Here is a 17496-nt window from a genome sequence, read left to right as displayed (position 1 = left end):
TTCTTTTTAAGTTCATTCTTGTTAAAATAAATCCTGTTCTGTTTTGAGGGAGGCTGCCAGTCTCCTTCCTTGCCCCAATACTGCGGCAAGGCACTTAGCTAACACTCCCCAATTAAAAATTGGTCCCCACAGAACTAAATCAAATTTATAAGAATCCAAGTCATTCCCCAATTGAGAAATGGTCAAAGTATATGAACAGGCAGTTTTCTGAAGAAGGCAAAGCTATCTATTGCCATATGAAAAAATGCCCTAAATCACTATTGATCAGAGAAATGCAAATTAAAACAACTCTGAGATACCACCTCACCCCTATCAGATTGGCTAATATGACAAAAAAGGAAAATAATAAATGTTGGAGAAGCTGTGGAAAGATTGGAACACTAATGCATTGTTGGTGGAAATGTGAACTGGTCCAACCATTCTGGAGAACAATTTGGAACCATGCCCAAAGGGCTATGGGACTGTTAATACCCTTTGACCCAATGGTACCACTGCTAGGTATGTATCCCAAAGAGACCATAGAAAAGGGAAAAGAACCCAGATGTACAAAAATATTTATAGCAGCTCTCTTTGTAGTGGCAAAGAATTGGAAATAGAAGGAATGCCCATCAATAGGGGCATTGTGGTATATGAATGTAATGGAATACTATTGTGCCGTAAGAAGTGATGAACAGGAGGAGTTCAGAGAAACCTGGAAGGACTTACATGAACTGATGCTGACTGAGAGAAGCAGAACCAGGAGAACATTGTACACAGTAACAGCACCATTGTGTGATGAACAATGGAGATAGGCTTGGCTCTTCTCAGCAGTACAACAATCCAAAACAGTTTCAAAGAACTCATGATAGAAAATGTTCTCAACATCCAGAAAAAAAGAACTGTGAATTATGAATGCACATTGAACCATACTGTTTCTACTTTTGGACTGTTTGTTTTCCTTCTTTTTTGAGGTTTTTCCCTTGTGCTCTGATTCTTCTTTCATAAGATGACTAATGTGGAAATATGTTTAATGTGATTGTATATATACAACCTATATCAGACTGCTTTCCATCTTGGGGAGGAGGGAGGGAAGGGAGAAAAAAAATTGAAGCTAAAAATCCTGTGAAAACAAATGTTGAAAACTATCCTTATATGTAACTGGAAAATAATAAAATACTCTTTTAAAAATAGTAAAAGGTTATGTATACCTATTTTATGTAACTATATACACAGAGTAGTATAAAAATTTCTTGGGCATAAAGGGGTCAAGAGTGGAAAAAGTTTAAGAAGCCCTGTACTAGATTAAGGGAACTGGGAAGTTTGAGTTTTTGAAGTAACCCCAACATGTATGCTAAAGTCCCCTAGTATAAGTATAGGAATTGAGATGGAGAGGGAAACTCTGAACCAGGCACTGAATTCACTAAGAAAGAGAGGAGAATGTACTGGGAGGTGGTACATAACAGCTACCTGAATGTGGACTGAATGATAAAATTGTATTATATGAACCTCAAAGGAGAAGTTATCCAGTGACGGTGGTAAAGGAAAGGTTTTTTGGTTTTTTTTAAAGTAGTACCTGGAAACGGAATTTGGATTTCTGCATCACAGCTTGAAATATACAAAAAATTAGCTCTTGGCAAGGGACATAATGCACTTAAGGATCAGTAAAGAGTCTTGCAAATCTAGTCAAGAGACCTTTAAACTGAAAAGGGAGGCTAAAGAAGGAGAAAATTGTCCACATATGTCTGACAAGTGTAGTGCCATAGAATGCAACAGACAAACAAAGATAAAGAATAAAGGTGGGGGGGAATTCTCAAGAGATAACATCCAAGAAGAAAACCAGCAATAAAACTCATGGCTTCAATATGTCTATAATAAACAAGTTAAAAGAAATTTTACTTCCCAAATAACACTGAGTCTTGAAAGGGTCAAATGCATTCAAAAGAATTTGGCTCTGGAAGAGCAAATATCTCATTTAAAAGTATTATTGTTTGTCCTCCATTCTCAAAGAGGATCATGAATAACATCAGGAGGTGATGCCATGACTTGCACAGAATTGGATTTAAGTGAAAGAGGGTTGTGCAAAGTCACCAGCCTCACTCTATCCTCAAGAACCATCTGGGTACAGTGTCAAGATATTCATCAGAATGACATATATCAAGAATATTTGCAAATGGGAAGAAATCTAGAATTCTATCAGAATTTCTCCTCTATCATGGAAAAATGTTTCGATAAGGATCAGTAGAGTGTAAACAGAAGGGAGGAGCATACTGAAAACTACAAATCAGGACAGATAAACCAGGAGAGATACATTTGGTTCCAAATTATGTTATAATTAATGATGGGAGACTTTAGCTATACCTGCCATCTGCTACCAGAACTTATCTCTGTTGATAGGAGAGCAGCTGATCAATCTGAAACTTGCCTTCATGATAATTTCATTCTTCCAAAGGTAAAAGAAAAAAATAAAGGCAAGGGTTGGAAATGCAACATGGTACAGTGGAGAAAGTAGGTTAAACCTGGAGTTTTGAGAACTATGGTTCTTTGTTGTTTGTCTACCATTCTTGAAGAGGACCAAGGATATCATGAAGGTGATGTCTTGACTTCTACATGAATTGAATTTAAATGAGGTAGAGCTAAGTGAAGAAATCAGCCTCAATCTCTCATCCAGAATTGTCCACAGTGGCAAGACAAAAGTCAAGACAAATGGCAATAGCCCAGAATGCAATGGGTGACCCTAGCCTTTCTAAATTAGGTCTTTACCAGGTCTGAGTTTGTCTGAAGCAATGCCCATCCAGTGACTAAGGGCAAGGTAAAAATGGAAACAACAGATGGCCCAATTTACCATCACAAAACTATCAGTTCCAGACGGGAAGAGTCTTAGAGTTTCTGGCCAGAACAGAAAACAATTGCTATTTTACACTCATTCTAAGCCATCAAAACCTAAACAATGAAGCACAAAAGCTTGGGGGAAGGGGGGATATTATTGGTCATTCAATGAGAGCCAGAGTGATTTGGGTTTAAAGGCACAGTCAAGTAGCTCCACTTGAAATACAGTGGGCTTTATATATTTCAAGAAATTGTAAATGAAAACTGCACAGGACAAAAAGTAAATTATCCCACCTTTTTGAAAAGGAAATAGATGATGGATGGATAGATGGATAAATAGAAATAATTTTCATTATTTTTTTTAATCTAAGCCCCAAACCCCAAAATATCATACAAAATGTGACTGGGCAGGTAGATGGTGTGACAAATAAAACTAAATGTGTGGTCACCTTATTCCTGTCCCAAGTGTAGGGAAAGCTAGCTAGGGTTTACTTATAAATTAGAAGCTTTAGCACCAGTTTGAGGGCATTAAGCATTTATTAGAAGAGAGAACATCAGGGTCAAAAAGCCCAGGAAAAAACCTATCTGGCCTATCGTCCTGTGGTAAACATTATTTGTGGTAAAGATATATATTGGAAGTTTTAGCTAAATCATTTGAGAGATTGCGCATGCTACTGAAGCAGCTTTTGAAGGACCTCCTTTTTTGGGGAGGAGAATGCGAGGAACTTCCAGGACTCAGACTTAAAAGTGAGGGCAGCAACCGAAGTTCTCTCTCTCTCTCTGGTGACAGAGCAGGATTGAAAGGAGTGCATGTGGTTTGGTGTTCGGTCTTTTCAGGGGTTCACGGTCTGGCAGGCAGTTTGGGATTCAGTGAGTTTTATAAAGGATTAGACTAAGCTTAGATCTAAGATTATCCATTTGTATTTCTCCTTCCTTATTTCCCTAATTGGTTTCAACTCTTGTTGTCTAATTCATTCCCAAGCAATAAAATAAAAAAACTGATCCATCATAGATTAAAGCTCAGTGGCTCCTTTTTCTTAAGGAAAGTTAAAGGGGGAGATTAATGCTCTATATATCTAATTTGGCTTTCACAGTCCTCAATTCTCCTACCACCAGCTGTTCAAGAGAAGAATTGAGAGAGGAAGCTCTTCCTGTGTCCCCTGGAAGAGGCAGTCCTTACACACTGCTTCAAACTAATTGTCTAGTATCACCCAAATCCTTTGGTTCACTGGACTTGAGGGTCCAGTGTTGAGGTGAGCTGAGAACAATACCCTCTTCAGAGTCAGGCAGGTGTAGCTTCAATTGAATTAACTTTAAGTGGGTTAATTACTGAAGTCAATCACTCTTAGTCAATCCAATCAGTCCAAATCAATCTGGGGCCTTTGCAAGTTGGCAAAATCCATTATTTTCTTACAATGGCATAGTATATAGATAGAGTACCAGGCCTGGTACTCAGAAAAACTCATCTTTGTGAGTTCAAACCTGGCTTCTGATACTTACCAACTGTATGACACTGGGAAAGTTACTTACCTCTGTTTGCCTTAGTTTTCTTGTCTGTAAAACTGAGGTGGAGAAGGAAATAGCAAATCACTCCAGTATCTCTGCCAAGAAAACTCCAAATGGGTCATGAAGACTCAGACATAACTGAAGAACAAAGAAGCTGGATGACTATGGTTATGTCACTCAATCTCTAAATGCCTCAAATAATTCTTGAGGGCTTACTAAATCATAGTAAATTAAATATGCATTAATATAATAAAAATTATGTATGCAGATGATGAGAAGAAAAGGAACATGGATCACTTCAAGAGTAATAAGCATGCTGCCAATGCAATTAAGTTAGTAGTTTCAAAACTCTATATCTCATTTTTTAAAAATCATCCACACAAAGTATTTTTTAAGTTGTTTTAAATAGATGACCTACTTAATAAGTATATTACTACTTCTGTTTATCCAAAAGAAATCTGTACCAGTATTGCCCTTTTAAAGCCAACTGTCCCACACATGCTATTTTAAGTATAAAAGAAGCTGGGTTTTGCTAATTTTTTTAAGTATGCTATACTATCTAAAAAAGAGCCTCATCTTTTTTTTTGCAAGTGGGATGGGAGAATCTAAAACATGACAGTTATAGATACTACAGTTAATATAAATTCCTTATGATGAATCCAAATTATAACAGATTTAGAACAAAATATTTAACCATGACAAAATCTGAAATGTATATGCTAAAACAAGAAGAATCTGGACTATCATGATACTATTTATTCCCCTACTTTGTAAGAACTAAATATTCTCCACATTAATAATTTATTTTCCCATATTAAAGAAGCAAAGAAAACTGAAAATTATGCTGTTTAGATGTGAGGAAATAAGCAATGGTCTCCTCTCAATAAGGATATAACAGTCACCATTGAAATTTCACTCCTCTGGACCTGTTTGAGGACAAAGGTCTCAGTCCCCCTCCTTTCCCTCCAGCAAACAAGATCACATAGTTCAAGAAGCTAATTGGGTTCTCTCCTAGGCTGTGTCCACATAAGGGAAGAATGAAGAAATGTCCCTGTGTCACCTCTCCCATTGGCTAAGAACACAAAGAATAATTTTGGAAATTAGGATTAGGAATACTGCATTCAAGTTAGCTAGTTTTTGCAAAGAGATTGTAACCCTTGAGTAATTGGCCAGTGATGAAAAGGGAGAGGGTCCATTTGTATTGGGGACTAGGGGTTAAAACGGGGCCTTCAAGCCCCCATTCTTTGCACCCACTAGCTACACACTGGGTGACCATTCTCTGGAGAATGGCAGTAAATGAGCCTTTGACACATCACTGCTGCTGAGTTCCAGAGAATTACTGAGCATGAGTCATTTTCCTCTCATTAGCACAGTAAGTACTTCCACTAAGATCTAAAAATTTTCTAAATCATGTATATATTTGTCATCTCCCCTGTAGTGGCTTTTTCATCCATCTTATCCATATACCCAACTCCTAATAAATAGTGGGCTCTTAATTAATACTTGCTGATTGATTGACCAAGATTTCAATAAATTGCTTGTCCCAATACTTTAATAACAATGTATTTTAATGTTCTAGTTAACACAAATCATTCCATGAATAAAGATGATACACTTTAAAGATACATTTTGTTATAAAAAAAAATGTCATTAATTTGTAGAAACCATGCAGAAGGAATAGGAATTTCAGTAGTTCAGAAAAGGGGAGTTCTGACATGAAAATATACTAAAAAATAAAATCAATGTTAAGTAATGCTATGAATGAAATTCATTCACATTTTAATTATTCAATTCTAAATGCTGATATTGGATCCTCACGTATGCTTAAGGGGTAAGGAGAGCAGGGATATTAAATAGAAAATAATTTAGTTTTCTATGTGGCAGCTAAATGGCACAGTGGATGGATCACTGTGCCTGGAGTCAGGAAGACCCGAGTTCAAATGCAGCTTTGGACTCATTAACTATGACCCTGGGCAAGTCATTTAACCTCCATTTGCCTCAGTTTTCTCAACTATAAAATGGTGATAAATAGCACCTACTTTGCAGTATTGTGAGAATCAAATGAGTTAATTGTAAAGTGCTTAGCATAGTACCTGACTCTACAAAAATGCTCATCCCCTTTCCCTTCTTTATTAGTAGCCAATTACAACTACTACAAAACAGCCCTGAGTTTACAAAAGAAGGAAGGATGATAAGCAACCACTTCTTATTTCTTTTACCTTATCAGAGTCCAATTTGTATTGTGTCTACGTGTGTCCAAATATTATCACAGCAACTGAGACTATAAGTTTCTCTGGTGGTCAAGGCCTTGCCTTAATTTATCTCTGTACTTCTCCTAGCACCTTTCACATAGTTCATTGTACAGAGCAAAAATCAAGTAGGTGCTGGGTAAATGAATGTTACTAAGTTAAGCTCAAAGGACTGACATGAACTCCTTTTACCAACTGCCACCATTGCAAGAGGCAAGCTAGCCTAGAAGAAGCAATATGACATTCTAAGGCAAGAGGAAGCTGTGGGATACTCAAACTACTCAGTTCCCCTCAGACCTCAAAGAGGGAAACCCAGGACCCAGCAATCAAGAAATCCTGGGATAGCAGAGCCCCACACACCATCTACGTTGGCAAGGCTGTGAGAAGACAACACATTAACATTCTGTTGGCACAGTGACAAACTCATTACAACCATGCTGGAAAACAATTTGGAATTATGTGAGAAAAATAACCAATCTGTTCAGATACTTTAACCTAGCCAAAATGTTACTGGGCATTTACCATAAGGAGGTAAGAGAGAAAGAAAAGTTCCCATATATACCAAAATATGTACAAGCAAGCAGAATATTGGCACTTTGTTAAATTACATACTCTAAAAAAACTAGCTGTATTTAACAGAGATTCAGAATTTCATATATAACCCTCTTTTCTGTTCTCTGTATTTAGAAATATTTATGATTGCTATTTAAATTCATAATTTTTAAAAGAATTTTTAAAAGGTAACTCAAAGATTTTGTGTAGATAAGGTAGCACTCACATATGTCAGTAGTTATTGATGCTCTTAATCTTACCTTTTTTAATTTCGAGAAGACCAAAGATTTCTTCTACAACTTTGGTATCTTCCCCTCCTTCAAATATCTGATATAAATCCTTCAATACCCTCAAAAGTATGCTGCCTCCAATGCAGGTCTCTTCTATTAAATCTTGGTCTAATCTGGCTGCTTTTCCAGTCTTTGTTCTCTATAGTGCCATTTCTACATATTCATCATCGTTTTCATCACAGTAATAGTATTGATAACATTTATATAGTACTTTAAAGTTTACAAAGCACTTTACAAATATCTCATGGTATCTTCACTTCTCAATTATTTTACTATGCAGTTGAGAAGCCATTTGGTGTAGAATGAATAGAGCAGTCAAGTCAAGGGGGACCCTCCAAGGCCCAACTCAACTTGCTTTCCTCATCACCAAAACTGAAAGTGAACCTTCAATCCCCTTGAATAAATCTAAAATACTTCAAATCTTTCCTTTAACTCTACCATTCTGCCTTATATGGTACTTATCTAGGTAAATGTCACCTCCCAGCCAAAAGGAAAGCCTTTTGAGGTCAAGGCCTGTCATTTTTCCGTGGTAAATGCAAAGCTTGGCACAATACAGGCTTGGTGAATTGAATTCTTATCACCTCCATTCTTTGTTCTCCTTGAGACTTCCAATCCCTATACCCTTCAATATTTTCTCAGACCATTATCCCTACTCTGACTTCACTTGAATCAACTCTTAAAGGAGAAAAAGAACAAACCAATGAATTGGGCATACAACTAAAAAAAAAAAATTAGGAAATCAAGAAATCAAAAAACCCAAATCACAGAAGAAATTCACAAAATTGGGGGGAAAATCAAAACAATAAACACAGTCCCAGAAAAGCCAGATTTACAAATGAATTCTATCAAAAATACTATCAAATATTCAAAGAACAGTTAAATTCAATACTAATAGTTTTCAAATAAAAAAAAGAGGAAAATAAGGGATCCGAACAAACTTTTTCTAAAACACAAATGTAATCTTGATACTTAAACCAAGGAGAGACAAAAACAAAAACAAAAAAACCTTTTAGGCCAATACTCTTAATTAAAATCAATGAAATCCCCCAAAAGAGAAAAAAAAACTATCAGTACAAAAATATTTATAGCAGCTCTTTTTGTGGTGGCTAAGAACTGAAAATCAAAGGAATGCCCATCTATTGCGGGATGGCTAAACAAGCTGTGGTATATGATGGTGATGAAGTATTATTGTGCTATAAGAAATAACAAGTAGGATGATTTCAGAAAGGCCTAGAAAGACTTGTGTGAAGTTAGCAGAACCAAAAGAACATTGTGGGGGGGCAGCTAGATGGCAAAGTGGATAAAGCACCGACCCTGGATTCAGGAGTACCTGAATTCAAATCTGGCCTCAGACACTTGGCACTTACTAGCTGTGTGACCCTGGGCAAGTCACTTAACCCCCATTGCCCCACCAAAAAAAAATAAATAAATAACATTGTGCACAGAGACAGCAATATTGTTTGATGAAGAAATGTGAATGACTTAACTATTCTCAACAAACCAATGATCCAAGACAATCCCAAAGGACTACTGATGAAACATACTATCTATCCACCTCCAAAGAAAGAACTGATATCGATGGAACACAGACTGAAGCATGCTATTTTTCACTTTCTTTCATTTGTTCTTTTACTCAAGTTTTCTTGTACAAAATGTCTAATATGGTAATGTTTTATATAACAGTACATGTATAACCCATATCTGCTTCCCACCTCAGGGAGCGGGGAAGGGAGAAAGGAAAGGAGGGATAAAAATTGGAACTCAAAACTATGAATAAAAATATTTATTACTTTAAAAAATATCAATGCAAAAAAATAAATAAAATACTGGCAAAGAGGCTACAACATATCAAAAAAGTCTACACACTGTGACCAGGCTGAGTTAATACCAAGAATGGAGGGTTCTTTCAATATAGGAAAAAACTACATAATAAATCACATTAATAACAAAAACAATAAAATGTTATTACATGAACATAATAAATAGGTAAAATAAAAGGCCTTTGACAAGATACTTATTTCTGTTAGAAACACTAAAAAGCATAGGAATAAGTAGGCCTTTCCTTTATATGATAAATAGTAAATATCTAAAACAAAGCATTAGCATTAGTCTTCCCAGTAATAACTAGCATTTATATAATACTTTAAAGTTTGTAAAGCACTTTGCAAATATTATCTCATCTTTTGAGATAATAATAGGAAATGAGTATTCACTAACAACCTTGGAAAGTAGGTGTTATCTCCATTTTATAGATGAAGAAACTGAGTGAGAGATTAAATGATTTGCACAGGTCATAAAGTTAGTGACTGAGACTACATTTGAATTCTGATCTTCCTAACTCTTAGATCAAAGATAAATAATTGTACATTACCACATTATTATTTGATACATAGCTATAGGTGCTAGCTGAAGCAGTAAGATAAGAAAAAAATAACAGAACACATGAAGAAAACAAACATCGATTTTGCAGATAATACAATAGTCTACTTAGAGAACCTGAAAAACTCAACTGCATCAATTAACTGAAACCATAACGTCAGTAAAATAGCATAAAAACATAAAATAAATCTGCATAAGTCATCAACTTTTCTGTATGTTACCATTCCAAGACACAAATTCCATTCAAAATTACTACAAAATGTTATAAATATACAGAAAATACACAATATACCAAAATGTATGGAAGACCACCTAACAAAACACACACATCAGTCAGTTAACTAGCATTTATTAAGCACCTATCAGGTGTAAGGAACTGTATTAAGTGCCGAGAATACAAGGAAAAGCAAGGAGCTCACAGACTACAGACAACATGAAAAACATGTATGTATATATGTGTATATGTACATCAGTCAGTAAACATTTATTAAGTGCCTACTATGTGCCAGGGACTTCACTAAGCACTGGAAGATATAAAAAGAACCAAAAGGCAGTCCCTGCCCTCAAGAAGCTCACCATCTAATTGAGGAGACTACAAACAATCAAATATGTATAAATAGGACAAATAGGAAATAGTTAAGAGAGCAAAGATGCTATTATTAAGAATGTTCAGGAAAGACTTCTGCCCAACTGTGAGGTGACAGGGCATGTACTAGGGTGGTGGCAGTGGCAGTGTCAGAGGAGAGAAGGGGCCATTTGAGAAATGTTGCAAAGGTGAAATCCACAGGCCTTGGGAAGAAATTAGGTATGGGGAGGTAAAACAGAGTAGGAAGTGATGACACCTAGGTGGCCAGCCTGAGTGCCTGGGAGGAAAGTGGCAGTACAGTGAATAGAACACTGACCCTGAAGTTGGAAGGACCTGCGTTCAAATTTCACCTCAGACACTTACTAGCTGTGTTACCCTGGGCAAGTCATTTAACTCCAATTGCCTTAAACATCCAGTGCCAACTTCAGTTGTCCTGCTGTATAGCTTGCCACGGGACCCAGATGGCTCTAGAGGAGAGGGTAAATGAAGTCGGTGCCTTTACACAGCCCTGCCTCACTTAAATCCAATTCAGGGCAAGTCATGACATCGCTTCCCAATGTCACGGTCCTCTTCAAGAATGAAGGACAAACAACCACCTTACTCCTCAATATATACTTTTCAATCCAGTGAAACTGGTTTCCTGACCAATCCACAAACTAGATAGTCATCCCTGTGCCCCAGGCACTATGTGTGGAATGTTCTCCTTCCTCCACTTCAACTACTGAATTCTCTGGCTTCCTTTAGGTCCCAAATAAAATCCCACTTCCTACAAGAAGCTTCCCCCAAATCTTCTTAATTCCGATGCCTTCTCTCTGTTAGTTATTTCCTACTGATACCATATATTGCTTGCTTTGTGAGATATTTATTTGCATTTGGTCTCCCAAGTTAGATTATAAGCTCCTTGGTCAAGGACTGACTGTCTTTTGCCTATTTTTATAAACCCAATGCTTAATACAGTGCCTGAAACATAGTACGTGTTTAATAAATGTTTATTAAATCAAACTGATTATTTCCAATTTATCCTGTATATATCTTATCTGTAAATAATAATAATAATTAGCATTTACATAGAGCCTACTACGTGCCAGGCACTGTGCTAAGCCCTTTACAATATTATCTCATTTGATCTTCACAACAATGTTGAGAGGCAGGTGTGAGGCAGAGGTTAAGTGACCTGCCCAGGGTCACATAGCTAGTAAGTATCTGAGAATGAATCTTAGACTAAGTTCTTCCTAACTCCAGGCCCAGAACTCTTATCCCCTGCTACCACCTAGCTGCCTCTACTACTATATAGTAGTTTGCATGTTGTTTCTCCCATTAGACTTCAAGTTCCTGGAGACCAGAAACTGTCTTTTACCTTTCTTTGTTAGGCTCAGCACTTAGAACAGTGCCTGGCACATAGTAGGTATTTAACAAAATGTTACTGATTGACAATTGTACATGGCCCTCAGCCTTCTCAAGGTATTTAGCCATTAAAGGGAAGATATATGGGATGACAGCTAATGGGATGGGATGACAGCTAGTAGAAATAGATAAAGTGAGAGTTTATTTGAGGATTGGAGACATGTATGTGTTTGTAGGAAGAAGGGATGCAGCCAGTAAGTAGATAAGGAACGACTGAAGATTAGAAAGAGAATACAGATGACAGAGGGGGAAATCTGATGATGAAGAAAAGATGGAAGGGGATACCTTGTGCACAGAAAACAATCTGCCTTGGCAAGAAGGGCCACCTCTTCATATGAGAGGAGGAGGAAATAAGAGATAAGAGGAAGATGGCATCTGAGTGACATAAGATGACAGAGATGAATAAAAGGGAGTTTTAAGCAAATGCTCTCAATTTTTTCAGTGAGATTTTCCTCCCCATTTCCCACTAGTTTGACTGCTTTTGGACCTCTCCATCTGCCCTTCTTCCCCAGGAAAGGCATCACTGGGAAATCTCATTATGTTGCAAGATTCAATCGGCCTGGTTCTCACATCTCATCAGTGCTCTCTGCCCCTATTTGGACCCTTTGACTAGAGTGCAGGGCCATAGGCTCCAAGGCCTCTACTTAAAAGAAGGGGATCAGCACAGTTTTCTTCCTGATTTCCCACCAGCTCCACTCGTTTTTACTTCTCTATTTCTCCATCACCCTTCCTCTTCCTTTCAATTCCTTTAGTATGTGTTTTTCCCCCATTAAATTATAAACCCTTTGAAGGCAGGGACTGTCATTTCTATCTGTATTTGTATTACCAACCCTTAGTACAGTAGCTGGAACATAGCAGGCTCTTAATAAATATTTATTGATTCACAAACTGAAATATAAGGAAAAATTCTCAGCTGAGAGAGGGTCTGAAAAAGTAAGAAAGGGTTTGCAAAAGACAGTGGAGGGGGGGGAAAAAGACAGTGGAGAAAAAAACAAGACAGTGGAGAAAGGGACAACAAACCTGATAGTAAAATGTCACTTTCAATTCAAACCCTCTAACTTTTACTTTCAGACTGTTACTTTGAATACTTACAGAACTTTCAGAGTTGTAAAGTGCCTCACAACTTCACGAATATTGCAAGAGATGTCAATTTTTATAAATGGAGAAGAAAAAACAAATCTCATGCACACTTCTGTCAACTGTGAGCCTTGTGTGTCGGCTTTTAAATGCTCTTCAATAACATAACTTTAACACTGGGACAAAGACTTTAGATCCTTGGACTGCAACGGAAATATGGCAGCCCCAAGTTCTGGCTCTAGGTAGATCACTCAACCACCTGTCTTAAATGGCTATCAGAGCAACGAGCCCTTCCCCACAATCATGTGTTTCCTGGGTGGCCAAAGTTAATTATATACAGACTGGTCCACAAGGACCCATTTGCCAGTAATCCCCATAACTCATTTCAAGAACATAGTCATTAAGCACCATGTATGGTCAAGCCTCTCAGTTTGACCCCGAGGATTGGGGGGGGGGGGGCGGGGGCGGTGTCTGAAAGCGTGGGAGAATCATCTACAGTATCTTATCGGCACAGTTTACTTCCTGGGAGGAAACAATTCTTACCAATAAAATCGCTAACATTTCTATTGCCCCATGAAGGTTTGAAAAGGGTTTTACAAATACTATCAAATTTTACACTCACAACCCTGGGGAGGTTGGGGGGGGGGGGAGTGGTGAAAAATCACAGTCGCCAGTTTCAGGGTATTCACACTATCGGAGTATTTAAGCACAGGTAACAGGAGGGCCAAGGGAAGGGGAAGGGGACAGAAGAGACGTTAGAGGGAAACTGAGGCGGGGAGCGACGCTTTCCCCCGGGCGAGGTGAAGCATAGGAGGCTGCTCCCGTCTCCCCGCGGCAGCCCCTCGTAGTAGGGGTCCCGGGCTCTTGCCAGCCAAGGGGACTCACCGAGCTGCTGCCTCAGCGTCATCACAGACACCAGGTAGTGGGCGATGTCGAAAAAGGGGAACATGGAGATCCGGGAGAAGGCGAGGGTCAGCTCCTCCCACACACGTTCCATAGCGACCGTGGCGGGACCCCCGCGCAGCCCCGAGGCTTCGGCTCCAGCTCCTGCAGTTCGCTCGGCTCCGAAGGGGGCGTTCCTCCACCGCCTGCCCACTCCTCAGACAGCGTGGTGCGCATGCGCTCACTACCCCGCTTGGACCGTGGGGAGGGGAGAGTAGAAAAGGGGACTCCGGGGGCGGGGCGGGGGCGTTGCGCGCGGACGGGGGCGGGACACCAACAGTCGCGGGAGGCGGTTGGCCAGGCGGAATAGGTCCCTCCTCCTCACTCCCTTCACCGAGGCCACTCAAGGGCCGGCAGGCTGAGAAGGCGGACGGAAATCCTCGCTGGGCGAGGAGACTGCTTCTCACGGGAGAGTCCTTAACGTGTGTCCCGAGTGGGAGACTTCCCCCTCCCTCCCTTAGATCACCCCGTGAGAGGACACTGAGTCGGACCTTCACACTTGTGATTCCGCATCTGATTTCACACACACACACACACACACACACACACACACACACACACACCTGCACACCGCCATTCACGCCGGGCCCCGAGGTCTGCGGATAACCGAGACGCCAGGTGGCGTCATTTCATTGGCTTTGCGCGTCCGAGCCTGGGTCACTGGAGCCGAAGCTGGAACTGGGAGTGGGGGCGGCCTAAGCCTCTGGCTACCTGCCTGGCTTCCCTCCCTCCTGGGAACTGTGATTAGAATGATTTCTCGTTTCAAAACACCAGAATATGCCCTTCTAGAGTCGGGAGTTCCCGCAGGGGATTTCCACTTTCAGCTCATCAGCAGGTGTATTCCCACTGAGTGACGAGTCAAGAAGCATTTATTAAGTGACTGCTGTGTGCCAGGCCCCGTCCCAGGAAAAAACTCCAAAGGGCCCTGCCTGCAAGGGGCTCGGTCCAGTATCACACTGCTAAGCCCTGTAGGAGGTTCAAAGTTTAGATAAGAATGGTTGTCTTGCCCTTAGGGAGCTTAGTCGCCAATAGAGGGACAATCGAGTCAAATTAACATGCATTTATTAATATATTATCATGATTCTGGGTCCACCACCATGCCAAGCACTGGGGATACAAAGTACGAAAAAAACAAACAGACCCAGCTCCCATGGTGCACACAGTCTAATGGGGAGACAACATGCAAATCGAATAAATTGGATATAATCTTAAAGGAAAGGCACTGAATTTAAGGGAAAGGCTCCTTGCAGAAGGTGGGACTTTAGCTAAGGCTTCAAGGAAGCGGGGGAGCAATGATGGGGAGGGAGAGAAGCCCAGGCATGGGGGATAGCCAGTGAAAAGCCCTCTAGAAGATGGGGTGTCTCTTGCTAAGAATAGAATTTAAAGTTTGCAAAGCATTTTACACAAGTTATCTCATTTGATCTTCACAACTCTGTGAGGAAGATGCTATTATTATCCCCATTTTACAGATGAAGAAATTTACACTATTTGTTCAGGTTGATACAGCTAGTAAGTATGGTGGCAGGATGTGAACTCGAGTCTTCTTGCTCCAGCTTCAGCATACTCCACATGAACAGAAGTGATTCTTTAAGCAAAAGAGAAGATAACAGAATTGCTTTGAAAGTCAGTCAGTCTCTCTCTCTCTCACCTCCCCCTTTCTGTCTACATACATACATACATACATACATACATACATACACACACACACACACACATATATATATACATGTGCCTGTACTAAAAGACTTTATGGAGTGCTTTTATAAACAAAGTATATAAAAATGGCATAAAATAGAGAGTTCAGAATGAAAATAGGCAAAAATTAAAGCCTTTCCTGAGAAAATCACAATATATTGGTGATCCTCCTTAATTCTGGTGCCTTCCCTCTGCTGATTATTTCCGATTTATCCTGTACCTATCTTGTTTGTACAGAGATTGCTTTCATGTTGGCTCCCTCATTAGACAGTCAGTTCCCTAGAGGAGACTATCTTAGCTTTCTCTGTACTCCCAGTCCTTAGCCCAGTGTCTGGCCCATAACAGGTGTTTAATACATGCTTATTGACTATTTGATTTCTATTTGATGCCTTATTTTATTGGATCAACCAAATAAGTTTTGAGAGTTTGAGTTTGGTTTGCAGTTCTCTTTGTTTTTAATGATGTATTGTGGATTTAAGAATTATACCTGGAAGTCATTTAAATCCTAAAATAAATTGTAATAATTAAACGTCAAGATAATATTTGTTTCCTTCGAACATGGAACCATAGGATCATAGATTTAGACCTGGAAGGGACTCCAAGGATCACCTAATCCAAGCCTCTCATTCTACTGAGACCAAGAGAGGTTAAGGGATTTGCCCAGTCACACAGTCCCTATTGAATTTCAAAGTCCTGAACATGGATTCAAAACATTCAACTGCCCAAGTACATAGAATGTTGGAAATATTTAACATCAGCTCATGTCCATGTGCAAAGTGCCTGGATGCTTTGATGAATTAAAAGGTCAAAGTGTATCAAGTGACACTGATTTATTTGGAAAAGGCCTAGGAATTTTAGTGCAAAGTTCAATATAACATGAGTGTAACAGGAGAGCCAAATAAGCTAATACAATCTTGGACTTCGTGAATAGAAAAACTGCATTCAGAATAAAGGAAGCTAGTAATTATGCTGCACTCTGCTCTGGTCAGGCTACATTCCCAGGTCAGGTAACACATCCTAGGAAGTACATTAATAAGTTGGAATAAGTTCTGGAGAGTCTACACTTCAGTTCACATCCAACAATCATTTACACAGAGGTGCAATAGTTGTGAGATTCCTGTGGCCACTTTCTCCTTGACACATATTACAATAATATGATTCCTTCATTCACTTTTTAAAATAATTTTATTTTTTTCCAATTAGATGTAAAGGCAATTTTAAACATTTTTTTTTAACTTTTGGTGAGGCAGTTGGGGTGAAGTGACTTGCCCAGGGTCACACAGCTAGTAAGTGTCAAGTGTCTGAGGTCGGATTTGAACTCAGTTCCTCCTTACTCCAGTGCCAGTACTCTATCCACTGCGCCACCTAGCTGTCCCGACATTCATTTTTTATATACTTTTGAGTTCCAAATTTTCTTTTTATTTCCCCACCCTCCCCCTTTCCTAAGATGGTGAGGAATTTGAGATAGGTTTTATATCTATGAAATCATGTAAAACCTATTTCCTTTATTAGTCCTGTTGTGAAAGAACAGTTTGCAAAACAATTACAATTTGCAAAAGGAAAAAAATGAAAAAAAAAAAGTGAAAATAGTATGCTTCAATCTGCATTCAGACTCCATCAGTTCTTTCTCTGGATGTGGATAGTATTTTCTCTCATGAGTCCTTTGGACTCATCTTGGATCATTGTATTGTTGAGAAGAACTAAGTCAATTATAATTTTCATTCACTTTAATTGTGTAGAGTTAAACTAAAATTCATACAAGTTTATTCACTTTTAAAAAGTATATCCCTCAGGGGGCAGCTAGGTGTCTCGGTGGATAGAGCACCGGCCCTGGATTCAGGAGGACCCGAGTTCAAATCCGAGCTCAGACACTTGATACTTACTAGCTGTGTGACCCTGGGCAAGTCAGTTAACCCTCATTGCCCTGCAAAAACAAACAAACAAAACAAAAAAAGTAGATCCCTTATTTATTGACCTATAATTAATGTAATTGAACAAAACTTTTCTCTGG

General features: G+C 39.1%; 1 protein-coding gene across 1 annotated transcript in view; it reads right to left on the bottom strand.

Moving 5' to 3' along the window:
* The window catches only part of TMEM38B (transmembrane protein 38B), a 93567-nt gene extending 79602 nt beyond the window's left edge, over positions 1–13965 (bottom strand). Inside the window, exon 1 of the mRNA XM_043978781.1 lies at positions 13734–13965. Within this exon, the coding sequence (XP_043834716.1) occupies positions 13734–13845 (112 nt within the window). The 5' untranslated portion in view covers positions 13846–13965. The remainder of the gene's footprint in view (positions 1–13733) is intronic.
* Between the last annotated feature and the right edge of the window lie 3531 nt (positions 13966–17496).

This window comes from Dromiciops gliroides, chromosome 1 (genome assembly GCF_019393635.1).
Source record: "Dromiciops gliroides isolate mDroGli1 chromosome 1, mDroGli1.pri, whole genome shotgun sequence".
Taxonomy (NCBI): Eukaryota; Metazoa; Chordata; class Mammalia; order Microbiotheria; family Microbiotheriidae; genus Dromiciops; species Dromiciops gliroides.
Note: the sequence above shows the minus strand (reverse complement) of the source record. Positions and strands in the feature narration are given on the sequence as shown.